General features: G+C 38.7%; 1 protein-coding gene across 2 annotated transcripts in view; it reads right to left on the bottom strand.

Annotated features, from left to right (window-relative positions):
- LOC145444078 (receptor-type tyrosine-protein phosphatase S-like) overlaps nt 1-14,387 on the bottom strand; it is a 59,744-nt gene that overhangs the window by 16,099 nt on the left and 29,258 nt on the right. For both annotated transcript variants that reach the window (XM_080321993.1, XM_080321994.1), the window contains 7 exons: nt 13,342-13,533; nt 13,078-13,288; nt 12,601-12,688; nt 7,247-7,381; nt 6,922-7,187; nt 6,774-6,864; nt 6,134-6,165 (listed from right to left, as the gene is read on the bottom strand). In XM_080321993.1, coding sequence (XP_080178119.1) covers nt 6,134-6,165; nt 6,774-6,864; nt 6,922-7,187; nt 7,247-7,381; nt 12,601-12,688; nt 13,078-13,288; nt 13,342-13,533 — 1,015 coding nt within the window. The remainder of the gene's footprint in view (nt 1-6,133; nt 6,166-6,773; nt 6,865-6,921; nt 7,188-7,246; nt 7,382-12,600; nt 12,689-13,077; nt 13,289-13,341; nt 13,534-14,387) is intronic.

The raw sequence follows: 14,387 nt of genomic DNA, 5'->3' as shown, positions 1-14,387 counted from the left end.
ATCGTTGGCCTGAGCAATCGCATCTGTAATAGGCCTCGCAAGATGTCGCTGGCCTGAACTGTCACGTCGAGGGCCTCGCAAGGCTTTGGCTACTATCGTTTAGAAACAATGCTGTTAAGTGTGTAATGATTAGCGATCGTTATGTCATGATTGACAGTGACATCGCAAAACAGAATGACATCGAATACTAAAACATAACCATTCCTGTAATGCGAATGCAGGGTGCGTACTATACATGGGTATATGCTTTTTCCCAGAATCTACACGCCATTTTAAGGGTGCGAATCATACATGGCGGCGTACTATACTTGGAAAATTACGGTATGCTGTGGAGTTCTACTAAATAGGGTCCATCAAACACTAGGTGTTGCCAGACTTTGGGTGTTAACCGCCGTTGTTCCGAAGTTTTAATTCATCCTTTGACGAGATCACGGTCTAAGTAGAACACGTTGTAGCCATTATTTACAGTCGGGAAAGCAGCCTACAGGTTTATGACAACGGTATCGCGTACGTAACAACTGCGGTTATCACCTAAAGTCTGGCGACATCAAGTGGTTTGATGGACTCTATTACAAGTAGATACATGCCAAAACTAATTCAAGTGGAAGTAGAAAATGAAAGGTCAAAATACCACACAAGTAGCTTTGAAAAGTAGATATGGCCGAAGGGTCGCATTATTGTGGTAATGACTTGTGGGTGAGCAATTCATGAAATTGCAAGATGAATGGTCGCATCAACACAAAGCGATGGAGGACACCCCAAATGGAGCCAAGATATATGCAGTTACGCGATACATGTCCAGTTTTATACAGCTGTTAACATAATTTCTCTCACAAAAGAGATGCAAACCAATCCAAAATCGACTTTCTACTTTACAAAACCAAGGTATGAAAAGTAAGTAGTTCTGCATCAAAAACTGTTAAGTAGATGTGAAAGTTATAACATAAAACCACTCAAGTAGTAATAGGAGGTAGACAAAACCTACTTGACTACTCCTGAGAATTAGAAGTACTGGTACTTTGTTAGTCACCACATCTGTACAATGTAGGCTACATATATGATACCAGTGCTTGTCAACCTTTTTGAGCTCCATTCGCACTTTTTTTGTAAAATAAATCTGATCAAAAATTGTTATACAAAAAGAAGGTGAAGATGCTTAACAACATTTCGTTCAGATATGCAACAAATTGGCTACTATGTAGCTTAAGCTTTCAAGTATCTCATCGAAAAGTCAACATTTTTCACTAAAACCCTTCTCGGCCAAACAATGTAGTTGGGAATTGTACAAGATCGTCGACTAGTGCTTGGCTGGCCGGGTCTTAACCCTTTTGAAATCTTATGATTTGAATCGATTCACTAAAATTTCAATAAAGTCACATCTTTACGCTCAATCAGGGGTTCTCAAAGGGTGGGACACAGAGCTATTTGGAATATTGTAGAACTAGTGAAAATTTGGGTATATTTGTTATGTTATTCACTCAAAAATATATTCATATTATCAAATTATACGTAGGCTACCTCAAGTTTTTGATTTGACTCGGATGGGACATAATGGCACGTATGGAGTCACAATCTACAAGTTGAAAATGGGAGCGGAAACAGAGGCTTTTATCCCTCGGTTACGACAACCTACGGCTAACGGCAACGAAAATAATTTCGATTATATATTACCCTGAAGACAGTGCTGAAGTGACCAAGTATTCCAGCAGGCTAGTATGCCGTTGATAGGGGTGTGCATTAAACTCGGACTGAAGTGGATTTGATGTAGATTTACGGTACCTTGGCAGGTCGTATTATTGTATTGTATAAAAATAGCCATAATCGCAATTTATTATCAATTCAACTTCCTATCGAAGTATACGGCACCACCGCAACGAATCGTAATGTATTGAGGATTTAGAGTGGTACGAGCATTAATGTTTGGAGTCCGTTTAAAATTTCCGGCCTTAAAATCATTGTACATAGGGTAAGAGTCACATGAAATGATTGTACCATGGATTGAATGTTCTGACATCGCAACTTCAGTAGATACAGGACATACTAATGTACATTATACAGCTTGAACATTGAAATATTCTTTCTCCACATCTGTGCAGTATCCCTTTCACCAAAGAATTGTTTGAAGCTGGCCCAGCTCCAATCCGCACCATTGTGGAAGTAAAACAGCAATCACACAGTGGATGCAGGGCTTGGATTATTGGGTTTTGCGACGTGAGTGGAACAGCTGTCATATCAATGTACACAAGAGCTATACGATCTATCAGGACCGTAACTGCCGCACTTCAAACTACCAATTGGGGGGAGCTCAAAGGGGCCCAAATTTCTTTGGTCGTTTGTTTGTTGGAGGAGATTTATTCAACTTGAAAATTTTCGTCGCACTTCGCGCGATTTCATTACTTTGAAGGTCTACATTTGTAATGATCCGTAAAAGAAAAATCTATCGGCGCCAGCGATGTCCATACCCTGGACGGGACTATGACTCTAGGATAAGAGGTAGGCCACATAACATTTTCAAACCGGAAAATGGGCCACGGGCAAAGAACGGCTGAGAACCCCCGCGCTCAATCAAGGCGTGCATGGTATCGTAGTAACAAGAAGGTAGCCCTCTAGCGTATTACGCCTTCGAAACAGTTACCCGCAAGAGGTATCATAACATCATGGGCTGCTGAACGCGAGAAGCATTTGTTTTGATAAGGAGTTATGTTATTATAACCTGGTGTAAACCTTGATAGCCCCGTACTGCGCTCTCGATCATGTTGCCACGTTGACGGTAGTGATATTCTCTTTTCAACAAAACATCGATGAATGATCTAGCGTTATTTATCTCGTTATAACGTGGGAATGCCTATCAGAATCGCTACAGGTGCACTTGTGGTCGCGCGATGCCTGCTAATCAAGGCTGAGTGAACAATGCTTGCACACAATGCATCGGCGCTCCAAACAATAACACACTATTGTGACTCTCTGTATTTAAGCTACTTACATGCCAACCGTCTCGTGTAAAATCGTTGATATTAGAAAATATATTCAACTTATACGCATAAACCTGGTATCATATGAATCAACAGATTACTAGCTTTCCCTACAAACCAAAATGAGGCTGCTAGGACGTACATAAATGAAGATATTACCAGATGAAGTTGTCCGAAGCCACTAGTGGCTTCAGATTTTAAAAGGGTGAAAATCTGCTCTGCACTCCTATCCAAAATACAGCGTATTTTTCGCAAATGAAAAATGTTTGCTGGCAGAAATGGTTTTTGAGAGCTGACACAAAGGTCCAGGAGGTTCTAGTTTGTCGAAAATATGAAAAGCCCAGATGTTTGTGTTGAGGCTTTCGCCTTATGTCTTGGAACGTAAAGTGCAACACGTTCAAGGAGAGTAGGCACCTTAGAGCTCACTGCCTTATGATACGTTGCTCCAAGTTTTGTCTCACGAGTTTACGAGAAGAGCAAATAAACTCACGACACTGTGTGTTCTGCTCTTTAGATCAATCTAATTTGAGAATTCATAACATTTTAATTACGGTAAAGCAGTTTTCAGACTACCGCCAAAATATGAGTTTTGTGGCATCTAGCGACCCGATGCCTCACCCATGAAAATGAAATCATTCTTAATATTACAGCTGTATGCTACGATCTCACAAGCATTTATGACATACAGAACGCGCACACCACAATTTTATCCAACACAGCTCTACAAAACATGTCAGACGCACACAATTTCAAATTAGGGCGAATTAAATTCCTCTGCATATCGCAGTTGTACTACTGTCTACTCAGATTGCAAGAACGGGACTATTCTGTGCGGACAACGGAGCATATCCTATTCATCTCAAAAGGTTTGGTCATCCAGCATCGGTCGTTTTTAGACCGAGGTTTTGTCGCCGCTTATGTTTTTGTCATCACATTTTATCGGCGGCTTTTTCGCCAAAACTTTACATTTTCTTGTGCTCCGACACAGAAGGGTTGACCTCGATATGAATGAGTCTCATAGGCCTGAACTTGCTCGTTGCACACCCCTACACTAGTTCATCCCAACGGTCTACGACCCTGTTTTCCAGAAAAAACAGTCGAACAAATCTTATCACGAATTCTCGTGATCAAGCCGTGTTTTCTGTGTGTCTCGCTTATTGGCTACAGTACCCAACACAGTGACCTTGGATATGTAAAACCTATCACAGGATTTTTTGCAACAAATTCAGTAAATATTACATACATATTACCAGATAGCTCTAGCACCGTGTCGACCGAAAATTATACCCTTTGCGGCCCATACTTCAAGAATCCTTGAAGGGGTAGAAATTTGCGTTACAGGAACTTGCAAATGTGAGTCTATAATTATGGTATTTACTACTATCCTCGTGCCTCGCGCTAATAGAACAGTTATTGCAAAAATATGATGATTGCTTAGCGAAAAAAAAGTATAAAGTCAATTTGACATCATTTTCCAGTCTGTCGCAGGCTCAGACAGGTTGATATACTGTATGTCTGTCACTACACCAGCTTCCAAACCAGGCTTTTGGTTACGTAATAATTATAGTGAAAGAACATTGATTCCCTACGGCTTGTGAGAGCTACGATTAGTGGTGCGTCGTATTAAGTTTTTACAATTGCCTCGCAACTACAAAATTTACACTGTCCCTAAATTTCCTATTAGGTTTATTTGAATCAATCCACGTCAGAAAAATTAACAGTTAAAAGAAAAGAAAAAGTTACGAGTCAATTTCAAGTCATCTAGTAAACAGTGTTGATTAAATCTCTGCATCTTGTTGATGTTCGGATTATTGGCGATACGCCAGTGTGACTTGTAAGAGCAATCAGTCATTGATTGATTGTAACTTTCACTGATCCTCCATTGTTAAATCAGAAATGAATTTACCGAAAACGACAGGATCACAGCATACGTTTATGTGCTAGCTGTAGATTAGCAACGTATCTCTGTTTGTTAGACGGCTCAGTGCTTTCATTGCGAACTGCCCACCTTAGCCAACCCACTTGTATGATTTGAATCGAACGAATATAGTTTATGTGTTTATAATCTCACAGATGTGTAGATGGGTTGTGTATTGTACCATATCAATTCGTTTTAACTTCTCGGCGCTTCGTATTTAATCCTCTATTCTGGCTCACGTATTTTATTAGCGGCTTCAAGTGTGCGTGAGCGACACAACGCCTTTTTGCACGTATATTTTACTTTACACTCGTTATTTGATTCAAGATTTATGATCAATCAAGCTGTCTTTCACACATCTAGCAAGATGTAATGATATTGAATCATCACTCATACTTCGAAAATTCAATTTGACTGAATTGTGACCTGACTTGACTCGATTTGACTCGAGTCACCTCCAAAAAACGAGTGACTTGACTCGAGCCAAAATGTGCAATGACCCGAGATGACTCGTGACTCGAAGGTAGTGACTTGATCCCAACGCTGCTACCTACAGGCCGAGAAGTCAACCACTACGTATAGAAATATAAAAAACATGATAACTAACACTACACGACAGGATAGTACTTATAAGGTACAAAGACTGCAGCACAGTCCACTTTTACCCGTAAGTAAATATTTTTCGCAGCAGTTTACAATATTGAATAATTCTAGTATGATCTCAACAGCTCGGAGCCGTGAATTGTTGTTTCAGTGCACCATATCATCAATTGGGCCACTGCTCATGAGCTCATGAACATTTTATGGGCAGACACGACTGATCATCAACCTGTTGTATCATTTTTCTCAGTTACCAAATTACTTGAATTCTTTTTCATGAATCCCACCTTTCATGCTAATCGTAGTAATCTATGTGGGAATACGCTAACGTAGTGTGGAGCTAAAAAATGGTAGTGGTGTCAATTTGTTGTTACTAAATAAAAGAATATTGACATACGAACACCATAACGTGCCAAGAACATAAAATGGCTGTAGACATGTTACTGATATCAATAGTGCTGACTGCTGTGTCGTCACCATGCCAGCATTTTCAATATGCTATATGTCCTAATGTTACTGTAACTGGCTATAGCTTGATCTCCAACATTTTGTATGTGTTGATCGGGCAGGAACGTATAAGATAAATGCATTCGTCAAAAGCTAAAGAAAATCACTAAGATCAAACTGAATGTGTGGTACCTACCTGAGTGAACTTTTTTCGAATTTGATGACATCCTAGTAAAACAGAAAAGACTTGTAACAAGTCAATAAAAGAATATCAAAAAATCTTTACTCTGTTTTTCATTATTATTTGTACTCCATTCGCCAACTTATTTCACACAAAAGAGAACCACCCATTCAAGAAATATCCACTGTTAAACGTGATAACTGGGGTTGGGCGAAGTCTGGTGACCGAGTGATTTTGAGTCGAGTATTCGTGTATCACTCATTATGACATCATAACAGTATGACAGATACGGAAAGTTCCGAAAAGATACCGGAAAGAATATAATGACAATTTGATATTATTTTCGACCATGCCTTCGGGATAATGTTGCAGGTTGATCACGAATTCACAGATATGTCAGCTAACGTGTTTAGCTTTCTACTACATGTTTGGTATGCTGCGATACAAGCAATCGAGGTTACATGGCTTCCAGAGCGGAAAATACAATCGTAACTATACTTTTTGTTGATAAATTAACTCTTTGAGACAAAGCATTATAATTTATTCAACTCACTATTTGACTTCAATCATTAGAAAAACGTTCACATCATAAATAACACTAGTGAGCATACACTATATGTTGCACCTTATTTGAATATTTTTAAAACCGCCTCACCTGTGATACAGACACACTCCGGTAATGACCAGGACAGTGGCCCCACTAATGGTGATGGCAATAAATATCCATAAAGAATCAGTATCATTGCCTGAAGAGATCAATAACCAAAGTCTCTCAAAGTTTCACACGCCATTCACATATTTACCAACAATGCTCCAGCTTTCCGACAACGGGCTTACTGTGAAAAATGGTTTGCCACCGTCACCGTTCGGTGTTGATACCAAAACATAGTGGCGATAAAAGAGGTCTGGGTCCAAAGGATAATTTTCTCCATAAAAAGCGTCAGGATATTGCGTGGCGCGCTTCTTTCGTTTTCTCTCTGGCAGTGATTCGCAATCCCCGTCAACATCGCTAATATTGCAGCATGTGATTTCTCCATTCCCAAATTGCAAGGTCACTTCGCCACCAATTCTTGAGATATAAAAGGAAATGTGGGACATCGACAGACACCGTCGGAACAACGGCATTACCTTGCAGTTGCATATGCAATATAACTGTCCCCGACTTCAATAGTAGAATTGGCTTGCTTTAGCATATAAATTGGTGTTGTTACTTCCGTTGAATTCAACGAAGTGTTCGACACCTCAACGACCAAAAAGTAGCAGCTAGAAATGAAAAATAGGTTTAGTGATCTACCAATAATATTCAGCGAACTACAAACATAATGGAATTAGACGCTATTTGTGCAAAACGAAAAAATAAAACTAGAAAGTAGAGCAATCTTTCCAGTCAATTCCGAATGTACCATGCATAAGCACAACGCACACGCTTGCAATCATCATAAAATCAGCATGAATTACAAGAGAACTTTTCATTCAGTGGGCATTGTATGCCTCAAATATCTGTTCTCTTTTCATCATTATCTGTCGCTCAAGGTGTGTGTTTGATGAAAAGGTTGTTTATAGTCGTGTATACAGCTTGTTAACTTTTTATCAGTGTTGGGATAAGTCACTACCTTCGACTTTCAAGTCATTTGAATTTTGAAGGTGACTCGAGTCAAGTCACAAAGTCATGCCGAATTTTCTAAGTCGGAGGCGTGATTAAAACAATTGCATCTTGCAACATGATCGAAGTACAAATTTATTTATTATTAATATCACGTTAATAAACTGCTCACATCTACGTGGAAATTAGGGTGGAGTGAAAAAAAGAAAAATTTGAATTTCAAAAAGTGCCTTTGATATTTGGTCCCAAATCTTGAATGAATTACTTCTATCATAATTTCAGGTTCCTGCACCCTCTAGTGGCCGTGCAATTTCAGCCGAAAATAGCTAATTTTGTCATATCTTGATATACGCTTGTGCCAGAAAGCTAGTTTTGGGCCTAAAAGCTGCGGAAGCAACATGTTTCTATCTCACTTCCATAGAACTTTGTCTTGAAAATGCACAGAAAAAAAGTTACAAGCAAATTATTGATTTTTAGGCCGCCAATAAAATGTCGGTTGGTTTTACCAAGTGTGCAATGCCAATTTGCATGTTACAATATATTACATTGCTACAATATATTACATCGGTAGGTCGTGGGTTCGATCCCCGGCCGGGTCAGACCAAAGACTCGAAAACTGGTATCCGCAGCTATCCTGCTGGGCGCTCAGCAATCACGGATAGCATGGAGGAGAAAAAAACCGGGGGTGCAGACTAGATGACCTTACTATAAAGGCCGTATCGCATCTTCGTCGTCAAAGCATCTCGATGGTGCAGGCGAAAAAGAATACCATATCTCTCTCTCTGCTGCTTTAACAACAAAATCTTGTTTGGAGGACCTACGACTTGATTTATAGATCAACCTAGCATAATTTTGATTAGTAGAGAGAATGATTGAATTTACATCACGAACTTTCATCATATTACATTATCACAAACCTTTATGATATGAACTTGGTGAAAAGGGTATCTTCCTGTTCAACTCTACAACAAACGATAGGCCTAGCCTAGATTGTTCAAAAAGTGAATCAGTTACAGTAAATCACCCATATAGTTTCTATATACCAAATACCAGTATGTTTTGTTGAAAATGACGATTCTCATATCAATTGAGACATTGGTAAACTGTTTTACATATTATACAAGCTGTTGTACTCATCTTTGGAATATTCTGGAACTTTGATAGTCAACCTCAAGTCACCCAGTAGGAGTGATGATAACTCAATTTGAAAGTGTTCTGGTTTCTGGTGTATCTTGGAGTTGGTCGTATAATACTCTGGTATAATGGTGTTAAAACTGACTCCTCCATGTGTAGTATCATAGGCTGCAGGCCGCTGTAATATACTCTGCTATGTGTGTGAATTGAACTGATATTGTCTGGAATATGTACAGATTCAGAATTTCATCATGTTCGACTTATAGCAGATTGTAGTTTATCATATGTACAAGTATTTGACATAATGTTCAATCGGAAAAAGATCCAAGTCTGTCGGTGCATTCAATAAGTTGAGCGGTGGATAAACTTATTCAAGTGTTGATGGTTTTCCTTCTGGAATACTCAGAGCTAAGACACGGTTAAAGATAGCTGTTTGATCACAACTAACACAACCATCAACACTTTAAAAAGTTTCTCCACTGCGCAACTTCTTGCAAGCAACAACAGACGTGGATCTTTTTCTTGTTAACATTATGTCAGTTACTTGTACATATGATAAACCACAATCTGCTATAAGCCGAACATGATGAAATTCCGAATCTGTACTTATACTAGACAATATCAGTTCAATTCAAACACATAGCAGAGTATAATACAGCGATCTATTCATACAACCATCGGCCTATGACACTGCACATGGAGAAGTCAGTTTTGAAACCAATATACCAGAGTATTATATGATCATGATCAACTCCAAGATACACCAGAAACCAGAACACCTTCAAAATGAGTTATCATCACTCCTACTGGGAGACTTAAGGTTGACTATCAAAAAGTTCCAGAATATACCAAGGATGAGTACAGCAGCCTGTACAATATGTATAATATATAAAACAGTTACCAATGGCTCAATTGATATGAAAATCGTCATTTTTCATCAAAATATACAGGTAGGAGGTATAAATATATTATATAGCTGATTTACTGCAACTGATTCACTTTTGGAACAATCTAGGCCTATCGTTTGTTGTAGAGTTGAACAAGAAGATACCCGTTCCACCAAGTTCATGACAAAGTTTGGGATGATGCAATGTGATGAAAGTTCAATCATTCTCTTTTCCTCATCAAAATTGTGCTAGGTTGATATATAAATCAACTCGTAGGTCCGCCAAACAAGATTTTGTTGTTAAAGCAGCAATATAATAAATTGTAACATGCAAATTGGCATTGCACACTTGGTAAAACCAAACGACATTTTATTTGCGGCCTAAAAATCAATAATTTGCTTGTAACATTTTTTCTGTACATTTTCAAGACAAAGTTCTATGGAAGTGAGATAGAAACATGTTGCTTCCGCAGCTTTTAAGCCCATAACTAGCTTTCTGGCATAAGCGTATGTCAAGATATGGCAAAATTAGCTATTTTCGGCTCGTTCCGTGAAATTGCACGGCCAGTCGGCCACTAGAGGGTGCAGGAACCTGAAATTATGATAGAAGTAATTCATTCGAGATTTGGGGCCAAATATCAAAGGCACTTTTTGAAATTCAAATTTTTCTTTTTTCCACTCCACCCTAGTGGGAATGGCAGGCCATGTCAGTAACTGTCCGCCAAATAAATGATAGAATATGAAAACTCAGAAAGTTGAAACAAAATGATGCGATACTATACACAATCCATCAACACATCCATACGATACAATTTATCCCGTACCAATTTTTGACAAGTAATATAAATGTATTAACAAATACGTCAGTCTGATTTAAATTATGGAAGAGGTTCGTTATTAAGCAGAAAGACACTGCTAAAGATAGTATTCTACTAGTCTACTACAATACAAGCTCAAATCACTCTGTTTGCGGTCAATTTATTTGTTAACAGATTGTATCAGTGTGTCGAGAGAGAACAGCTACGTGCAGGTACAGCGATTCAGTCGACACCGATTATTTGATGACTTGAAATTGACTCGAAAATTTTGCTTCGAGTCACAAGTCAATCGTAATTTTTGAGACGTCGAGTCAAGTGAAGTCCAGTCATTTTTGCAAAGTGACGCAAGTCAAGTCAAATGAAAAATTTGACTCGAGTCGTCCAAACATTGCTTTTTATGGTCTAATAAACGATTGTTGAATTTCGTCGATTCAATCCATCAAAAACATCTTCCATGGCCATTGAATGGTAGACGTAAAACATTATCCTGCTCAATGCAGTGCGGAAAAGAAACAAACTAAGTGGGCAATTTTGAAAGCAAGAGTATTATAATATATTGAAACAATTGAACTGGTCCACAGTCAATGTGTCTGAGACGAATGGGGTCAATTTTGGCGAATTTGGGGTCGCTGATCACAAATATGAACGTGGAATTTGTTTATTAGCTCTAGTTATTGAGTTATGGCGCCATGTCAAAATGTGCTGACCATGCACACATATTATAGGCCTACTATAGTACCATAGCAGTGATCAATATTTTTCCAGTCGGTTCTATCACGAAAGTCATATTTTTCAGCCGGTTCTGGTTCAAAAACTTATTGATCAGCAATACTAACCGGTTCGATGATATCATAAAATTTTGTGAGAAGGTTATATAGATCTGGTCCAAACCGGCTAAATCCTATCACCGCTTAGATTCGTCTATAGCAGTGGTTTTCAACTGGGGGTCCGCAAAGCAATTTCAATGGGTCCGGGAAACCTTCAAATTTGCAAAATGTGTGATAACCAAATTTCCGTTTTATTTAATTAGAGAAATCACGATGCAGTTTTGCTTCATAACTGCTGAAACTTAAGGACTCATGTGAACAGAATGGCCGTCTGAGATGAAATATTTTACTGTGCAAACTCATTCAATCTCCAAATTGCCAATGGCCTACTGATACATGAAACATATTGCTGTTCAGAGATGTTTAGTTGGGGTTTCGGAATGAATTCGCTTGCAAAAAAACATTTTCTCCTGTGATATACATAATCGTTATTCCCGAGAAAGTTCAAGATTAGCTGCTACATAGAAATTACTAGGCTGGACGTTATATTATTAAAATGATGATGATGATATTGGTGCCATGTATGTATTGATCAGACCCAAGAGTGTCGTTGGAAGCGTTACGCCTTATTACATTCACCACCACCTATCATTGTGTAAATAAATGGATTTTCGGCACTCGTTCATGTCAAATCGACGGCGCGGCTTTTCGAGACACAGCAGTGTATTCCAAAAAAAAAAACACAGCGACAAAATACGCTTTGGAATAATAAACGTCTTCCTAATTTCTACATAAATAGTATGTTAGTTTCAAGAAACGTCATTTTGTTGCTGTTTATCACTAGCCTACTGTTAATATTTACACAAGACAGATGACGGGGTTGCACGGTAATAGAGCTGAATTCGAACTAACCATAGGACCATAATTACATCCTAGATTGACATAGGACCATGCATATACCTATAGCAGTGCCCTTCAAACGGTGTGCGTGGGGCGCCCTAGACTGCATTGAAATATGCAGAATTACCTTTTGCATTCAATCATACACAGCTTTATTTCAGTACAATGTAGGTTGTTAGGGAGTATCACATGGGTTCATAACAAGCTAAGGTATGTTGAATCACTGAAGGAATGAACCACTATATTAAAAAAATGCAAATAAAAATAGGGACGCATTGGAAAAATAACATCAAATACATAAAATACGCGAGTACTTGTGAGGTACCTATTCCATCATCTTAGACGTTATCTAACATTAAAATATCACAACCCACCTGACAGGACCATTTCGCTCATTCACCTGCATCAACGTTACAGATGGAAATCCTTCTCCTAGTTTTGGAACTGCAATTTTATCGGGGCCTGAAATACCAACAGAAAAGATTTTCAAATCCATTCCTTAAATGAAAAAATAAACAATTTGATTTGGTTTTCAACATTTGACGGAATACCAGAAAAATCATCTGGCTATTTACAACATCCTATTCGTATGAGGCGGAGTTTTATGCAGCGGAAGAAGCTAAAACAAAATAACGTTCCAAACTGGTTATAAAAGCATGGAATGACTGCAGAAAATATGAATTAGGGTTTGTCAATGATGTAAAGATCCACTGAAAATTTTGTAAATTCGAATTCCCTCCTTGCGTGTTCCATTTTTGGTACAACTTACAACCTACGTCCATCGAGCCGTGACTGAATTATCGCCATTACGCGAAGACTAAAGTTTAGAAGCCACCACCTAACGCACTTACCACTGATTTCACTAGCACAGCCAGTAACTGTCGTACTCCACTTGACAGGAACATCCGGACATGTAGGAAGAGCTTCCACCCCTACAGACATGTTGTAAATAGAATTTGGCTTTGTTGCGAAGTTGTATGTATCATTTGAAGGATGAACATTGAAAATACTTTGACGTCCATTCAGCATTCTTGACGATCGTTCAAATTCAACAATCTTCACCTGAATGAGAACAGAAATACGAGTCACCAGTCAAGTCCAGACGGCAAATATACCTGGTATCCACCCGCGTTTTCTTTCCTGTTCAACGTCCAGTTTATGCCACAGTGTTGGCCATTCTGAAGTACAGTTGCTTCCCTAGGTGCCCATACATTGGGAGAATCTGGAGGGCCTGCTGTTCTGAATTCAATCGGCTCGTAGTCATTCGCAATGTCAAGACCGCGACACCCGCGAACATCCGGAATAACCTGCAATGGAATCAGGACATAATATAGTATGGAACGACAATTCGTTATGGAATATAGAAAGGCGCAAGTACGGTACGGAATCTTTTTACATACTTCTATACTTTGGCAGTTTTGCCAGAACCATAACAGTGATCCTACTTTAAATTTTTCAAATCGATTGCATACCTCAGAAAATCGTTAACCGACGGGTCTATGATCTTATCTTAAATTGCGACGCAGACTCACCCGTTCCGGACGACATCTATTTGAAGACGGGAAAGAAGTGCACCGGGCATATGAAGGAAAATAATATTAATGATAATCATCCCAATCTGAATATCATAAAAACGAATGATATTCGACCGCTGTTGGATTACCGCTTATATTTCGCTATCGTAACATCCATTTCATAAACTACCAAGGGTAGTTTTCAAATCGTAGACTCCGAGAATGTAGCAGTGACATGAATATTTATATCAATTTGTTGAACTTGGATATTAGTTCCTGCGCTGTACTTGGATGATCATCATTCATCAGGCAATATCTATTTTACATAAGCATCATCGTAATTAAAAAATTACATAGCTTGTCTCGGAGTGACGTTAAGCCATGCCGGCATCCAACATGCACTGTAACTTCAATAAAACTGGTCATCTCTGATAGGGACAATGGAGATCCTCATGTTGGTTCACGAAGCTAACGAGTATGACCAACACAATTGCGGGGGAATCGAACATTTGATCAGCTGTTACAAAATCCTTAATGATTGCAGCAATGTAAAATTGTACAGTAAGACATATTTGAACGGTATAATGCCTTTGTCTTGTGCCATTTTGTAGATGAAATCTCCATATTATAGAGTCACCATATTTTGA

The sequence above is a fragment of the Botryllus schlosseri genome, chromosome 8, assembly GCF_051294905.1.
Source record: "Botryllus schlosseri isolate E-star chromosome 8, Bs_hap1, whole genome shotgun sequence".
Taxonomy (NCBI): domain Eukaryota; kingdom Metazoa; phylum Chordata; class Ascidiacea; order Stolidobranchia; family Styelidae; genus Botryllus; species Botryllus schlosseri.
This window is presented reverse-complemented; position numbering and strand designations above follow the sequence as displayed.